We start from the raw sequence: 17,026 nt of genomic DNA, 5'->3' as shown, positions 1-17,026 counted from the left end.
ACTAACAATGAGCTTTTATTTCCCTGAGTCAGCTTTAAAAATAATGTTGACTTTTATGGCCAATACATTATGGATCACCATATTTATGTCAGAGTGTATTGGCATGAAAATAAATCAGTGAAAAAATTAATACAGGAGCCTTGTGTTTAAATGAAACTCCTCACAACTCCACACCTTCCCCTCGTATTTCACCGGAGCGCTTTCCCAGACCTCATGGCTGACATGTTTTAATGAACATGACATCAAGGCCTGTTTCGTTCTCTATAACTACTGGTTTTAATCGGTTTTACAAGTAATGAGCTTCAAAAAATATCCACTTGGTTCTTTTGTGATAAGCATACATAACTGCATTCCATCATTAACAGCATGGTCAATTTGAATGTATGGCTTATGCGTGAACAAAATATCTCCATGTCAAAGCTCTGACTGGTACACTATTGATAAATGAAACTCTTTTGGGTTGGAGACCAACTCCAAACAGTATATTTGCTACCCACAATTGTTTTAGAGCCGTGAGAAGTTTCTATTGTGTGTGCTTTAGAAAGCAAGTTTACAATCTAGACGTTAAAGAAAAATGGAGTTTGGTGAGAAAAAAAATCCACTCTCTTAAGTGTGTCTTCTCTTTCTAATGCTCTTCTGTACTCATAGGATGCACCAAGCGCCAGCTGCTCACAGAGCTCTCTGAGGGGGAGGCGTTTCTCAAATCCGCTGCAGAAAGAGCAACTCTCAATGTTGTGTGGTCCTACTTCCAACTCGGCAATCCATCATAGCAGCCCAGGCCATGATGGAGGGGCCACCCTGCCAGCCAATATGTGAGAGAGCCACAACGTGTGGGTGTGTATGTGTAAGAGGCCTGGCTGTTGCAGTCCTGCCCAAAGAGGAATAACGGTGAATACCTTGGACAGAATCTCTTGGGAAAATCTCTATAGCTGTGTGCAGAGTTACCCATCTGCAACAGTGAATACTACCGTGTTTCCCCGAAAATAAGACATCCTCCGAAAATAAGACCTAGCGCGTGGAAAGATAAGACATCCCCTGGAAATAAGACCTAGTGCAACTTTGGGAGAAAAAATTAATATAAGACACTGTCTTATTTTCGGGGCAACAGGGTAAAGGATGCCCAGGTGGAAAGTTGAGTCAGGAGATGCAAGGAAAAAAAACAGAAACTGAATAGCGAAGCAATAAAATAGAGAAGTAACAGACAGAAGAAGGGTGAGGTAGCAGCGGGGGGGGGGGGGAAGAGGGGGGGGTCACTAACCTGACTGGTGTAGCTCCATGTTTAAGCATCGACCTAAGAACCAGGAGGTCATAGTTCAATTCCAGGTCAGAGCACATGCCCAGGTTTCAAACTCGATTCCCAGTACCCCAGTAACCCAGTAGGGGGTGTGCAGGAGACAGCTGATTAATCTCTCATCATCTCTCTTCCTCTCTCTCTCTCTCTCTCTCTCTCTCTCTCTCTCTCTCTCTCTCTCTCTTTCTCCCCCTTCCTTTCAGAAATAAAAAAAAAAAAAATGTTTTTTAAATGAGTTACTAATACTTCCCCCACCCATATTATTTAATTCCTCACCGAGTCACATTCATTTACTCCTTAAATATCCATCTACATCACTCATTTCTCTCTGGTCCCAGCCTCACCACACACATCAAAGCCACCAGCATGTCCCTCCTGGACTGGAGCAAAAGCCTCCCGATCTGCCAAGTGCTCCCTGACCTCCCCTCACCAAACAGCATCTAATCTAGTCATCATGTTTACCTGCTTCTTACACACACACACACACACACACACACACACACTAAACCCTTTAGTAGGATAACATCAATTAGATGTAAATGGGGAAGGCTTTCATATATTAATACAGAACAATTTCTTGATGACCTCAAGTTACAGAAAGTTTCTTAATCCAGATTCGAAAGCACAAACCATAAAGGAAAAGTGAACGTTTTGACTACGGGTATGTTAAAATTAAGAATTTTCATTCCTTAAATAAAAAGTGTACATGTCATTAAGCCAGGGAAAGCCATAGAGTAGGAAAGAATATTTGTAGCCATGAGTAACTGAAAAGACTTTTATCCAAAATATGTAAAGAACTCCTAGAAATCAGTTACAAAAAGACAGACAACCCAATAGGAAAAAAATAATAATAATAATAAGCACAAAGAAACTAAAAGAATCACTTTGCACAAAAGGATATAGCAGGAGCCCCTCAATCCCCAAGCAGAGGCAGCACAGAAGAGTCTGGGGAGGGAGGGGCACCTTGCAAGGCAAAAGAAAAATGGGGTGGGACGAGAGAATGCATCTCTTCAGTGTGACACTTCTTTCTGATGCTCTCCTGTCTGCACAGACCAGGCCACGCGCCCACCCGTGGCCTGGCCAGTGGGAGACGCAGCTGCTGACCAAATGCTCCTCCTTTCTGGCTCCTTGGGCCTGAGCACTCAGTTGCCTTTGGTGGCCTAACTCAACACTACTCCGCCCAGGCTCCCGTCCCTCCTTCCTCATGGGACAGGTCACTCCCCTGGCCCTCACTCCCGCTCCCTGGGCTTGCACTCCCAAATAAAAGGGTTGCACAGTGAACCGGGGCTCTGCTTTCTGGTGACTGAGGCAAGGACAGCATCGTTCTCCTCCTCCCCCATGGCTGAGTGTCCAGAGCCATTGCGGAGCCTTCCCAGACCGCCCCCACCCTAGCAACACCCTAGCAACAGGAAAGGCTACGAGGGTGGACAGAACAGACAGTGTTTTACCACGTAAAGGGCATCTGAGAGGCAGGCTGTGCCGGGAATTGTCTGCCTGAGGGGAAGAGTGGATCGAAGGAGGGGGTCCCAGGATACCAGCCCTCTACTCTCAAAACGCCTTGGGCAACCTAACCACTCGGCCTAGAGCCCCAGGCTCTGCTACTGATCTCCTCGCTTGCTCCAAACCGAACCAGCTTTCTACATCTCTCCACACAGCTCACAGGGAAAGGGTGTGATGTCTTTAAAGGTCTTTGTCTGATGCTGAATGAAAGGCAAAGGAAAAAGTTTAATACAGATTCCCTTTCAGGGTCGTGAGCCCAGAGGCAAAGATGGACTTCTACAACCACAGACTGTATAGCTACTGTTCTCTTACCGCACCGTTGGTTAAAGTTAAAAGTTCTGGGCGCTCTCCCTCCCTGGAGCAGGCCTGTGCCCTCCCCTTCCCACTTCCCACCCCAAGCACCCCCTCCACACCCAGGCACGCCCTCCACACCCCAGACACCCCCTCTACACCCAGGCACCCCCTCCACACCCAGGCACCCCCTCCACACCCAGGCACCCCCTCCACACCCCAGACACCCCCTCCACACCCAGGCACCCCCTCCACACCCCTTCCCACCCCAGGCACCACCTCCTCACCCCAGGCACCCCTTCCACACCCCAGACACCCGCTCCACACCTGGGTACCCCCTCCACACCCCCTCAGCCTGCCATCACTGCTGGTCGCCATCTGCAGGGCCATTGGTGGGGCAATTGGGCCTTGTTCACACCTGCCTTGGCCTGACACCACCTGCTCAACTGCTCCACCATCCTGCTGCGGGTCCCACTCTCATGGGGCCCATCGAGGCTGATAGTGCCTCCATTGCCACCTGTTGCCAGCACAGTGCCACTGACACCCGCCATGTTTCGCATCACCCCCTGACAGTCAGCACACATCATAGGGATAGGTCAAACTCCTGGTCAAACTCCTGATCAAGGGGACAATTTGCATATTAGGCTTTTATTATATAGGAGATATATATATATATATATATATATATATATATATATATATAAAAAATCTGGGAATCTGGAAATTTGCTGAGTCTTTCTCTACTTTGTAAAAGTAGTTCAGGCTTGGCTGAGTCCTGCCAGTGTGGCTCAGTGGTTGAGAATTACCTATGAACCTGAGCTTATGCCAGGGTTGCAGGCTTGATCCCCAGTAAGTGATGTGTAGGAGGCAGCCGACCAATGATTCTCTCTCATCATTGATATTTCTCTTTCCCTCTCCCTTCCTCTCTGAAATCAATAGATAGATAGATAGATAGATAGGTTTTAAAAGTAGTCCAGGTTTTTCCCAGATCATAGCTCATAGGACTTCCACAGAACCTCTCTGAACCTCGGTTTGCTTAGCTGTAAAATGGGAGAATGCCTGCCATGCTTATCTCACAGGATCCTTTGGAAAATCAATCACAATAACAGATTGCTTTCACTGACTATAATACCAATTCTTTGTGTGAACTGAACTGTAACTGTAGACAAAAGACCCAGAGGAGGTGGTTTGTTGGTGGGATTTCTCTATGTTCTCAATGAATCATATCTCACCCACAGCTGCTGTTCCTGGACTTGAGCCCTACCCCGATTCCTGCTTCCATTTGCTGGAGAAAACTGCAACCTGTCTGTCGGTCTTCCACGCCATCCAGTGGTCTGTTGGCCAAATAACACCAAATTATCCGGTGAATTTAAAAGAAGGGTAAAGTAATTCAAAACAATGCAGACTACTTAAATCTACCACTTGATTAAATGTATTTGGGGCCCCCATTTTTAAAAGCTTGTTGAAAAATCAAATAATTAAGTTGTGATATGAATAATAAATCCCCAATTTATCTTTATAAATTAAGAAATGCATACATGAATCAAATATTTTAGAATAACTTCTAAAAACAAATTCTTATCCATTAAATAGCTTAATCATTTAAAGAAGGTCTCCAGATGCAAGTATAATATTTAATGCTAAAAGGAAATTCATATATATAAGCATATTTATGATACCATAGTGGCATTTTAATATGAAAATGAGCAATGCCTACTTTTTGTCTCAAAATTGTTTGACCCAATCACTCCTCTACAGTTGGAAAGCAGTGGCATTTTGCTGTCACTCAAATTCATTCATAACTTTTCCTTTATCTGAACTCTGGGAACATGTATCATTAACACTTGTTAGAGAACAGTTCTTTCTTTATTTATTTTCTTTCTTTTTTATTGTTTAAAGGATTACAAATAGTAATACATATGTTTAGACTAGTGCCTCATGGAAGTTATTATGGAGAAAGGAAGAGGGAGAAAAACTCAGGCCATGAAGTGTTAATTTACCCGCCAAAAGTTTGACCTCGAAGGTCCCTTCTCTAGCCTCTGTCATCCCAGACTTCTCTCCTGTTCCCCAGAGACATTCATTGGGATGAGGAATTGAAGTCTATGTAGCTATTCATAGAACCAAGGAAAAGACCCAGAGTGAAAGAGAGGCCAGCTGGGGGTGAGAGAGAGGAGAATTTGGTGAATAGTGGCCATGGTGGAATTGCTTCTTGGAGCAACCTCACCAGAGAGACATCCCATTGTACAGCTGAGGAGCCCCTGGCTGAGAGACAAGGTGATTTGTTTCAAGTGGTCCTGGCGGAGTCGGAATTGAGTGCTTTGGACCACCCACAGCACGCCGTGACGGGTGGACACAGATGCCCGGCAGGAGAGAGCCCACTAGAGTAGAGGCACCGTGAGCCTACGGGCATGTCTTCTCTGACCCTCCTTGGTGAAATGGGACATCAATGCTTTATCGCAAAATTGTTCTGAGATTAAGTAAGATCACAGGTGTAAACTACTGGCTGAGCCAGGGCTCCACCCGGCTGCTTCCCTCCCGGCTTCCCTCTGAGAGCCCACCCAGACCTGGGAAGGCAGCTTTGCTGGAAATAACTAAGCACCTGCCAGCCTCCCACATGAAACATTGCAGGGAACAGAGTGAATGAAAACTACATTCCTTTTACTCACCAGCCAAGAAGCCTTGCTCCCCTGTGGGGTGGATTCTAAAGCCAGTGGCGAGGTGTCCACTCCTTGGCAGGCTGCAGCAGAGCCACTGCCACAACCTCGGAACACCAGTCCCAGCCTTCAAGCTTCAGGCTTCAGCCCAGGCCCGGGCCTCACTCTCCACCCAGCCTCAGGGACACCCCCGACCCCTCCTCAGGCTCATGCCCCATATCCAATCAGTCCTGTCACTCCCGCCTCAGCAGCATCTCTGGGGTCAGGTTCTCCTCTCTGTCCACCCTGCACGGCTTCACCTGGGGTACTGAGTACCTCTCATGCACATGCACCGCTAAAGCCCCCCTTACAGTCTGACTGCTCCAGGCCCATCCTGTGCTGCTGCTGCTGCCGGTCATCTCCCTCAAGCACAGCCTATCCCATCACTGTCCTGCTTAAGGATATGCTACCTCTGTTGTGGGGTCAAACCCTGGAGTCAAAATAAGACCACCAGAGGCTGCTAATTGATAAAAAAAAAAAAAAAAAAAAAAAAAAAAAAAAAAAAAAAAAAAAAAAAAAAAAAAAAAAAACAGGCAAGGATTTATTAAACTGGCCAGGCCAGCCGCGAGAGCACCACATGCAGGTGGAGTCCACATTCACGACTGCACCATTCCAGGTGTAGGCAGTCCTTTTAAAGGTCTAAACAACAAAAATTTTCCTTTGCTCTAAAGGCTGGGAACAGCCCACAGGATGGTTCCCAGCCACATCCTGCTGGGCGTTGGAATGTGGACCTATCCTGCGAAAGCAGATAGTACAGAAGCAGAACTGAGCCTAGTTAATCTCTAAAGATTATCTGCAGTTTCAACTCCTGGAGCTACTGAGTCTATGAGAATCCATCTCCTGTGGTCCTGGTCCACAGGCACAGGAAAGTTACCTTTGTGAGTTTCCAGGTCTCAATCTGGAAGCTGAGGTAACTACCCTTTTGTTTAAACAAGTAAGTGAGTGCAGAAGCCAGAATAGCAGGGTTAAAATTCAAACAGCAGTTTTTACATACGTATGGTTGCTACCATACTTCACCCTCCTTATGGTGGCATCCTTGAAGTTCATGGCCCACGCTGGCTCTCCTGCCATCCCAGGACACTGCCCCGTCCCAGGACACTGAGCCCTCCCCGCCAGCTCCTCGCATGCACTGCCCACCCAGGAACCCCCCTGACCCTCTCTGCCTCCCAAGCTCCTCTTTGTTCTCTCAAGCAGCTCACAGGGCGCCTGGTCTCGGAAGCCTCCACTCCACCCTCTCAGGGGAGAACTACCACATCCTGCTGGTTTTCCCAGCATTTGGACTTTTCACATTGCATTACCATCAGCTTCCGAGCTTCTGTCTTCCCGCCAGACTGAGATCCTAGAGCACAAGGGCTGTTTTATTCATCTTTGCGGTCCCAGTGCCTGACTCAATGGATGCTCCATAAATGTGTGTTGACTAAGTGAATGAGGTCTCTTCCTTTTATTGTGAATGAAGTTCTATATATTTTAAGTGTATAATCAACCTTCCATGTATCTGAAATTACTTACCTTGATTTTTTTCTCTCTTGCCTTGTATTCATTCATCTTTCTGAATTAAGTCCTAGAAATAAACGTCTTTCCATCCCCGTAGGCTCCATGCTGATTGGCTGATTGGCCCACTGACTTCCCAATGGGACCAAATCTGCGGGCCCCACACACACAGCTTCCTCAGCTGGCGGCTCTGCCCATTGGGTCTGCTCTGTCCGCTGGGATGGGAGTAAGGAAGAAGCCGCACCTGGCTTCATGGCTCAGGCTTGTTTTCTTGGCTGTTCGGGGTGCTGAGATGGTTAATAGGCAAATCAGTCTCCGTATTCAAATACGCAGTTAATAAATCCTGAAAGAGATACAAATCCAAATCTTCCAGCAGCGCCTGTAGGCAAAACCTGTGCTTTCCCTAATCCCCCGTAACCCCTAAGGATCACTGTCTTTTCCACCATGGCAAGTGGGGTTAGGACCGGATGGTGGGCAGCACCGCGTCCTGAGAATGTGAGCCTGGGAGAGCTCCCCTGAGAGATTTCCTGACTCTATGCAAAGGATGCCAGCCAGAGGAGGAGCCCAGGGGCTGGAGGCTGTGTGCCCTGTTTAAATGCAGCAGAATCTAGGGGCCACCATATGCACCTGCGCTTCCTAGCACAAGCCCACAGCGGAGAGCATGCAAGTCAGTGCGGGGCCAGCCCTTGGACCTGGTAAGCCTAAAAATGAATTAAATTCTCTCTCTTCCATTCCCCCCACCCCCCACCCCTCACCCGGAGCTGGTCTCTCTCAAATAGGACTCTGACCACACTTTGAGTTGAACCACACGTATAGTACAAAGCTGCCAGATCCAGGTAGAGGCTGATCCAGCCAAGATCATGATGCTCCCCCCCCCCCTTTTTTTTTTAATCTATCTTTTTTTGTAATATATTTTTATTGATTTCAGAGAAGAAGGGAGAGGAAGAGAGATAGAAATATCCATGATGAGAGAGAATCGTTGATCATCTCCTCCTGCAAGTCCCCCATTGGGGATGAAGCCCACAACCCAGAAATGTGCTTTGACCGGAATCGAACCTGGGTCCTTTCAGTTCGCAGGCCGACACTCTTATCCACTACTAAGCCAAACCAGCTAGCCTCCCCCCCCCCCACTCCTTTGTTGTTGTTGTTGTTTTTGTTGTTGTTGTTGTTAATCCTGGCCCAAAAGTGTTTTCCATTGATTTTTAGGGGGAGTGGGAGAGAGGAGAGACAGAGAGAAACATTTATGTCAGAGAAACACATTGATTGGTTGCCTCCTGTGCGAGCCCTAACCAGGGCCCCGGGTTGGGGAGGAGCCTGCAACCAAAGCACATGCCCTTGACCGGATTTGAACCCCAGGACACTTTAGTCCACAGGCCAATGCTCTATCCACTGAGCTAAACTGGCTAAGGCTGTGGTCCCTTTTGCTTTCTCCCAGGGGCAGCAGGAGCAACAGGAGCAGCTGGGCTCCCAGAAGGAGCCTCCCAGGAGATGGAGAAGCGGGATACGAATGCCTCCGAGGAAACGGGGTTCTGCCTGCTCTCAGAGGACTACAAGCAGATCTACCTCCCCCTGACCTACAGCATCATCTTCGTGCTAGGCCTGCCCCTGAACGGCGCCGTCCTGTGGCTCTCCTGGCGCCAAACCAAGCGCTGGAGCTGCGCCACCATCTACCTGGTGAACCTGATGGTGGCCGACCTGCTGTACGTGCTGACGCTGCCCTTCCTCATCGTCACCTACTCCCTGGGCGACTGGTGGCCCTTCGGGGAGCTGGTCTGCCGGCTGGTGCGCTTCCTGTTCTACACCAACCTCTACGGCAGCATCCTGCTGCTGACCTGCATCTCCGTGCACCGCTTCCTGGGCGTGTGCCACCCTCTGAGGTCCCTGCCCTACCGGACCCGCCGGCACGCCCTGCGGGGCGCCGCCGCCACCTGGGCCCTGGTGGTCCTCCAGCTGCTGCCCACCCTGGGCTTCGCCCACACGGACTACATCAACGGCCAGATGGTCTGCTACGACATGACGGGTCGGGAGAACTTCGATCAGTTTTTCGCCTACAGTATGGTCCTGACGTTGTCCGGCTTCGTCTTGCCCTCCCTGGTCATCTTGGTGTGCTACTCGCTGATGGTCCGGAGCCTGGCCAAGCCGGCGGAGACCCTCGTGGGGGCGGGCACCACCACCCGGGCCAAGTCCATCCGGACCATCCTGCTGGTGTGCAGCCTCTTCGCCCTCTGCTTCGTGCCCTTCCACGTCTCCCGCTCCTTCTACATCACGCTCCGCTTCCTGACGTCCCAGGACTGCCGGCTCCTGACGGTGGCCAGCGCGGCCTACAAGGTGTGGAGGCCGCTGGTGAGCATGAGCTGCTGCCTCAACCCGGTCCTGTACTTCCTGTCGGTCGGGAAGAACGGAGTCAGGCTCTTCCAAAAACTGAGGCATGACAAGGTGGGTGAGCACCCAGCTGGAGGCAAGCGGGGGAGAGCCCGGGGCGGGCAGATCTGGGCAGTGTCCAGATGAAAGTGGGGGAAACGAGGTCCAAGCTGTTACAATGACTTATTGGGAGACAGTCCTGTGCTGGTGAGAGAGGGACTCACGATTGCCCGGTGGTGTCCTGCTGGGAAGGACTGTACGTTGATGTTGAGATTTCAAAATAATATGGAGAGAACCATGTGGAATCTGATGAACAAAAGAAACTAATGAACAAAACAGACCCAGAGACATAGAAGCATGGGACAGACTGTGGAATCTCAGAGGAAAGGTGGGGGAGGGTGGCTGGGAGGGTGGGTGGGAAGAGGTCAGCCAAAGAACTTGTATGCATATATGTATGAATCATGACACTCACAATAGGGTGATGAATGCCTAGGGGGTGAAGGGATGGGGGGGGGGGCACTAGAAGGGATCAATGGGGGACATATGTAATATTTTTAACAATAAAGATTTAATGAATTTTAAAAAACATACACAAAATTGGCAAAAGAAAAGAAAGAATATGGAGAGAGCCACCAACACAAAGGAAATCTTTATTTTAACGACAGCAGACATTTATCTCATCATTCAGGTCTTTCAGCTCAAATGTCACCTCCTCAGAAGCCATGCCAGCCCATCAAAGCCAATGATGATGTCTCTTCCCAGAATGCAGTCACTACATTCCCCTACCCATTGTCTTGTTAACACTTACTAGTTTCTGGACTTGTTAACTAGTTTACTTATTTATGATCTGTCTCTGCCCCCTAGACTATGGGCTCCTATAGGACAGGGACCTGGTCTGACTGCTGTGCCTCTAATGCCAGTCTCCACAGCAGGGCCCAAAACAGGGTGAGGGCCCAGAAGGGGGATGAATGAGTAAGTGAAGGAATAAATGGATGGGTGAGTGAATTACTATGGAATCTTTATGAGCTACTATGTAAGAGCACTTTGCATGGATTACCTCACTGAATACTCACAACAGCTCTTGGAGATGGGAGGTTCTGTTATTCACAGTTACAAATAAGAGGACCAGAGCACAGAGCTCGGGGTAACTTGTCCAAGATCACCTGGAGAAGGCCCACGTCACAGTGCTGCATGGAAGCTCTGGGCTCAGGAACTGAAGGGCACACTCCTAAGATGGGAGCATGTGGCCCCGTCCCCAGACTGGTCCGAGCCAGCCCGTGCTCCTCCGAGCCAGCCCGTGCTCCTCGACAGAGTCTGCTCGTTTTAGTCAGCTCACTCTTAAATAACTGCTGTTCTCTGCAGACCATGCATATGCAGGACTCTTTCACTACCTTACAAACCAGTGCTCTGGCTGAGGTTAGAGAGAGCTCTGCAGGTAAAGCCTGGGGAGCAGGTTAAAATGACTCCATGAATGAGGTCTCTGTTGGAACACGACGTCTCAGTTTGTGACAGATAAGTTTTACCACTGCTTTAAATCACAATAGGATGTTCATTCTCTAAAATAAAATAAAAATTATTTAGAAGCCAAGGCAACCCAAAAAGATGACCTTTAAAAAAAACACCACACATTTAAACAATAATGATCTCCAAAGACTTCTCAGATCTAATCCTATATTATTTAGGGATTCATTATCATCTCTTTATGAAGAGGTGGATAAGCCTTTTTCATAAAAGCCAAAGCGAAACCCCTCATTACCACCCCGCTCTAATTACGGAAAACATCTGAGTAAACCATATATATATGTCTGGAGTATAACATTTTATTCTAAAAGTGCAGTTTATTGCTTTCAAGGGCACACAATAATTAGCGCTAGACGAAGTGTTGCCGGCAGATTTCCTTAGGATAATTAGCTTAATGAATAGGGAAGGATGTTTCCTGATTAGCAGGTCAGCTGTTTCCTCATACGTAAGTGCTTCCACAGTAGCTGAGAGAGCTGAAAGCTGTTTGCTCTCTTGAACATTCGCTTAGCTTATTAATTTTTTTTCTCTTTTTTGCATAACACACAGGGACGATTCAGCCAACTTAAGAGTCCCAATGCTCTATCACCCCTTATAAATCAATAACATTTAACATTACTAGGCTCCGCCCAGGCAGCTTAAGCCCAGCCCACCCCTCACTTAGCCATGACCTTTAATGCCCACCAGCACTGGAGGTGGGAAGAAAATGAACCTAGAATCCTCAGGATGCATTGCCTTTATCTAAAAACCAAGTGCTGCCGAAACCGGTTTGGCTCAGTGGATAGAACGTCAGCCTGCGGACTGAAGGGTCCAAGGTTCGATTCCGGTCAAGGGCATGTACATTGGTTACGGGCACATCCCCAGTGGGGGGTGTGCAGGAAGCAGCTGATAGATGTTTCTCTCTCATTGATGTTTCTAACTCTATCTCTTCCTCCCTGTAAATAAATAAATATATATATATATATATATATATATATATATATATATATATATATATATTATATACATTTAAAATAATAATCCCTTCTCCAAATGCCTAAATACCTATCTTCACAAACCATGAGTTCTACATCCTCCAACTACCCCCTATCTCACTCACTGTGCCTGCTGACTTACCATCTCGACCCTCTGGGCTTATCACCTTGGAGTTAATGATTGGCTCCTTTATCATTTCAGTCTATCTCCCCCACTATTTGACTTTTTAATCTATAGAACATGGCATCCTAGCAACATTCTGAAGATAGTAGACACTTAATAAGCAATGGTGATGCTGATGGTGGAGGGAGAAGAAGGTGGTCAATGTTTAGAAGACCACTGCAGTGACCCAAACATACATATAATGGGCATGCGTAAAACTAACAAGATTTTAAGGTGGAAAGAATGAGGAGAAATAAAATGATTATTTGGACTCAAGTGGTAAAAGAGACATAAAAAATGACTGATATTCTCAGCCTGAGGAAACCAGAAGAAAACTAGCACATAGTGGGTGCTCAATAGTCGTGGGGGAAGAAAAGGAAAGAAAGGGAGGGAGAGGAGGGTGGAAGGAATGGAATGAGGCTGTGCATTGTAGAGGAGAGTTCAGACTCAGACAAGTGCAACGTGGCCTGAGTTGGAAAAGTAGGATGCCTCGAGGATCTGAGACAGCTTGGGCTCAAGCTCTGGATTTAAGAGTTACCCGTCCAGGCAAATATTTACAACTGCAGGCATAAATAATATCTCTGAGGGAGAAGAAAAAAGAATGACAGAGGACCAAGGAGATACAGGAATCATAAAACCTTCTGACAGAAGATACAGGGATAGGAGGTGGGATAGATAATAGAGCACTGGAAAATAAAATGAGGTTTGAAGAGAGTTGTCAAGGGTGTTACATAAGACAGATCAGTCAAAAAAGCACAAACAGATGTCTCTCAGCAAACAATTCAAATGCCACCTCTTCTAAGGAGCCTCCCCTTCTCGCTCATCAGAAGTCCCTATTCCTTCTCTGGTCCATCAGCCGTCCCTCTGAAGGGACAGCTTCTCTCTTACCAGGTCTGAGCAGCATCATTGAAATCCTCTCCTCTCGCTTCCTGCAGGATCTAGCAGAGGCTTGAACATATGGGTACTCACTAAATCTCTGCGGAATAAATGAATATACAGCCAACAGTTCTCCTGTGTATGCTTTCCTGGAATTACTGCCTAAACCCAAAATATTATATAAATGTGTGCCTATAAAACTAAATCACAAGTTGTTTGGGATTTTTTTTTTTTCTTAACACCAATTCCAATTCAGTGCAATTCCAGGACACACAATACCTACAAGCATTCTCACTTTTTAGCCCACATTTCAAAGACAATAAAGAGGGAACATTTTTCACAAAGTCATTTGCAATCCAGCATAACCTAAGCTTATAAAATCATGTATTCTCATTATCTCTTACTTTCTCCTAAACAAGCCTAATCTCTGTAGTATTTCCATTTCTCAACTTTTTGTTGAGGGTTGGTTGTGTGTGTGTGTTTTGTTTGTTTTTTTATCTATCAAACAACTTCCAGGGTAATGGCTTTAAGAATTATTCCATGATAAGAGCAGAACTTATGTTCTTGCAGCAAGCTATAACTGGGCGTTTTTTATAGTGGTTAAATCATGAACAAAAAGCAAGAAGTGCCACTCCAAGAAAATTAACGAATCAGCGAGTCTGAGAATGTTCCACTCCACAAGTGGAAAAATACATTAACGAGACCTTTAGAGAGTGTTATCCCAACAACCAAAGAAAGAGCCATTAGAGATTCCTTATGTTCTCTCTTCTTTGATAGCCTAGTTTCTCGCAAAGGGAGACTACATGTCTTTCCTTTTATTCTACCTTGAAGTTATACTCCAAATCTTTACAAGTCAGCTGCTGCCGGTCTCACTGCGATTGCTCTCAACAATGCATCAATGACTTACCAGTTACAACTGAATGGACACTGAGACCCTATCCTGCTTGAGCTTCAGGGCATTTGCCACTGTCACCCACTTTCTTCTTAAACTCCCCGTTTCTTCCACAGAATGAACCCTCCCCTGCTTCCCTTCTCATCTTGTCCTGCTCCCACCCAGTAAGTATGGGTGGGTGTGCCCTAGGGTTCTGTTCTCTATTTTATTTTAAACTAGTGGCCCAGTGCACGAAATTCATGTATTGGGAAGGGGGGTGGCAGGGGGAGGCCCACAGGTGTCCCTCAGCCCAGCCTGCACCCTCTCCAATCTGGGACCCCTTGGGGGATGTCTGACTGCCCTGTGGGATCGGGCTTAAACCAGCAGTCAGGCATCCCTCTCGCAATCCAGGATTCCTGGCTCCTAACCACTCACCTGCCTGCTTGCCTAATTACCCCTAACCACTCTATCTGCCTGCCTGCTTGCCCCCAACTGCCCCCCCATTGGCCTGATGGCCCCCAAATGACCCCCACTGGTGGCCTACTTGCCCCCAACTGGCCCCCCTGCCAGCCTGCTCACCCCCAACTGCCTCCCCCAACGCCAAACTGATCACCCACAATCGCAGTCCCATCCTGGCCTGATCACCCACAATTGCCTTCCTCTTTTGGCCCCTAACCACCTCTACCTCAGCCCCGCCACCATGGCTTTGTCCAGAAGAACATAGGGAAGGTCTCCTGGAAAGTCTCCCAGCCTAATTAGCATATTATCCTTTTATTAGTATAGAGGTCTGGTGCACGGGTGGAGGCCAGCTGGTTTGCCCTGAAGGGTGTCCTTGATTAGAGTGGAGATTCCCTTGGGGGCTGGGGCAGTTTGCAGGCCAGCCACATCCCTGTGGGGTGAGGGTCCCTGCTGGGGTGTCTGGCTAGCCTCGGTGAGGGGCTGATGGCTGTTTGCAGACTGGCCATGCCCCCCAGTGTGAACTCTTACCCCATGGGGGCATGGCCAACCTGAGTAAGGGACTGAGGGCTGTTTTCAGGCTGCCCATGCCCCCAGCAGGGACCCTCACCCCAATGTTGGCATGGCCAGCCTGACTGAGGGTCTAAGGGCCATTTACAGGCCCATTCCTCGGCAGCCGGCCCAGGAGACCCAAGCCTCTTGTGCACTCAGGCCAGCTCCGTGGTTACCGCCATCTTTGTCATGCTAATCTGCATATTCCCTCCTGATTAGCTGTGGGCATTGCGGAGTGGTGGTCAATTACCGTATTTCTCTCTTATTAGTATATATTTTTGTTGATTTTAGAAAAAGAGGGAGAGGGAGAAACATTGATATGAGAGCACAACATTGATCAGCTGCCTCCTTCACACTGGAGTGCACAGAAAGGCTGCCAGTTCAATTCCCCAGTCAGGGCACAGGCCTGAGTTGTGGGTTCGACCCCCCGTTGGGGTCCATATGGAAGGCAACCAATCAATATTTCTCTCTTTCTCTTCCTCTCTCTAAGCATTTGTGTCAGGATTTAAAAAAAAAAAAAAAAAAATCAAAATGAACATGGAATGAAAAGCCCTCAGCAATGTGCCTCATATGAAAACTTTCAACCTAAACTCTCCATGTGCCCCCTTCATTCTACTTCCATTACCAGCAGACTCTCTCAGAATTAACTCTGGAACCTCTGACCCTCCCCCAATTTTACCCACACTTCCTCTGCTGAGGTGCACCATCCTACTTATCCTTTACAATTTGGCACAAAGACCATCTTTGAATACTACTACTCTATGGTAGTGCTCATCAGGCTTCACCACAATCACAGCCACTGGTCCTCTGTCCATTTCCCCCCTTCATCGATGAGACCCTTAAGGAAGGTGTTCCACATCTCTGAATCACCACCTCTCCTAAAGAGTCTAGGTTCAATGATGCCAGAAACGAATAACACAGAAATTTGTGTATCTTACATTATCAAGCATTGTTATAGCTCACTAGAGGCCTGGTGCAAGAAATTCATACATGAATAGGGCTAGGCCTAGCCAGTAATCAGGGCTGATTGAGGCCTTCCTTCCCTGGCTGCTGACCAGGGCTTTCCTTCATTCCGCACCACTCCTTGGTGATAAGTGCACATCATAGTGAGCAGTCAAACTCCTGGTTGGTTGAACTCCCAGTAGGTCGAACTCCTGAGGGGACAATTTGCATATTAGCCTTTTATTATATAGGATGCTTGGTTTTCACCATTACTATATTTGTTTGAATCGTAAGGTGATGTCAAAGATAAGATACAACCAATTTCAGAGATGTTAAAAGGTGAAATATTGTAGTCTATAAAAGGCAACATTATTAAGTAAAAGAATCATAAAAAAAAAAGTTATGCACTCTATCGTCAGATTAGAAAAGCATTTCAAAAATCCAAGTGCTGGAAAACAACCCAAAACTTTCTAAAATAACGCTTAAATGAAGGCAGCACATGTTATCTTAAGACATTATAATAGTTCCCATTTGAAATGTTCATTAAGAGACTGTTCTACATCCTGGTGTGGTAGCCAGAACACAAATCTAATATCTACTGAAATTCATAGAACTATAAGTCAAGTCATGAAAATACAACATTTTTAAGTGTCCATTAAACATGCTCATCTCCCTTCTCCCCCATCTACCCGGTCTGGAATGGATCCATCCCCGAGGACCCAAGAATCCCAAGAGGAGACATATTTCTCCTCTGACCCTCGCTCCATCTCATGAGCAATGACTGTTAAGAACTGAGATGACCTGTCTCCAAGTCCATCCGCTGACTACCTTCATGTCCCACCCAGGCTTCCTGCTGCTAATATGGAGCCATTCTCCTTCCAGCCATCTCCAGCTCTCCCAGCTCTGTTACCTGCTCAAATCCAGCTTCTCTCATCCTTCTCCCACCTCATTCCACTGACAGTGTGTCCAGCTCTTGTCCACTGGACCCTCTGAAATCTGGGCTCTACTGGGCTTAGATGGAGGAAAAAGGTTCACCTTTTATCCTGA

General features: G+C 47.3%; 1 protein-coding gene and 1 long non-coding RNA gene across 2 annotated transcripts in view; both read left to right on the top strand.

The window, feature by feature from the left end:
- Positions 1 to 1,494: 1,494 nt before the first annotated feature.
- Positions 1,495 to 17,026, top strand: part of LOC311618477 — a 384,318-nt gene continuing 368,786 nt past the window's right edge. The window contains exons 1-2 of the long non-coding RNA XR_014794338.1: positions 1,495 to 1,513; positions 6,230 to 6,308. This is a non-coding gene — a long non-coding RNA (uncharacterized lncRNA). The remainder of the gene's footprint in view (positions 1,514 to 6,229; positions 6,309 to 17,026) is intronic.
- LOC311617349 (P2Y purinoceptor 2-like) lies at positions 8,755 to 9,774 on the top strand (the record flags this gene model as incomplete). Its single annotated transcript, XM_084873788.1, has 1 exon — positions 8,755 to 9,774. One exon carries the CDS (start codon positions 8,755 to 8,757, stop codon positions 9,772 to 9,774), a length of 1,020 nt encoding a protein of 339 aa, XP_084729914.1.

This window comes from Pipistrellus hanaki, assembly GCF_964339955.1.
Source record: "Pipistrellus hanaki genome assembly, chromosome: 2".
Classification (NCBI taxonomy): Eukaryota; Metazoa; Chordata; class Mammalia; order Chiroptera; family Vespertilionidae; genus Pipistrellus; species Pipistrellus hanaki.
Note: the sequence above shows the minus strand (reverse complement) of the source record. Positions and strands in the feature narration are given on the sequence as shown.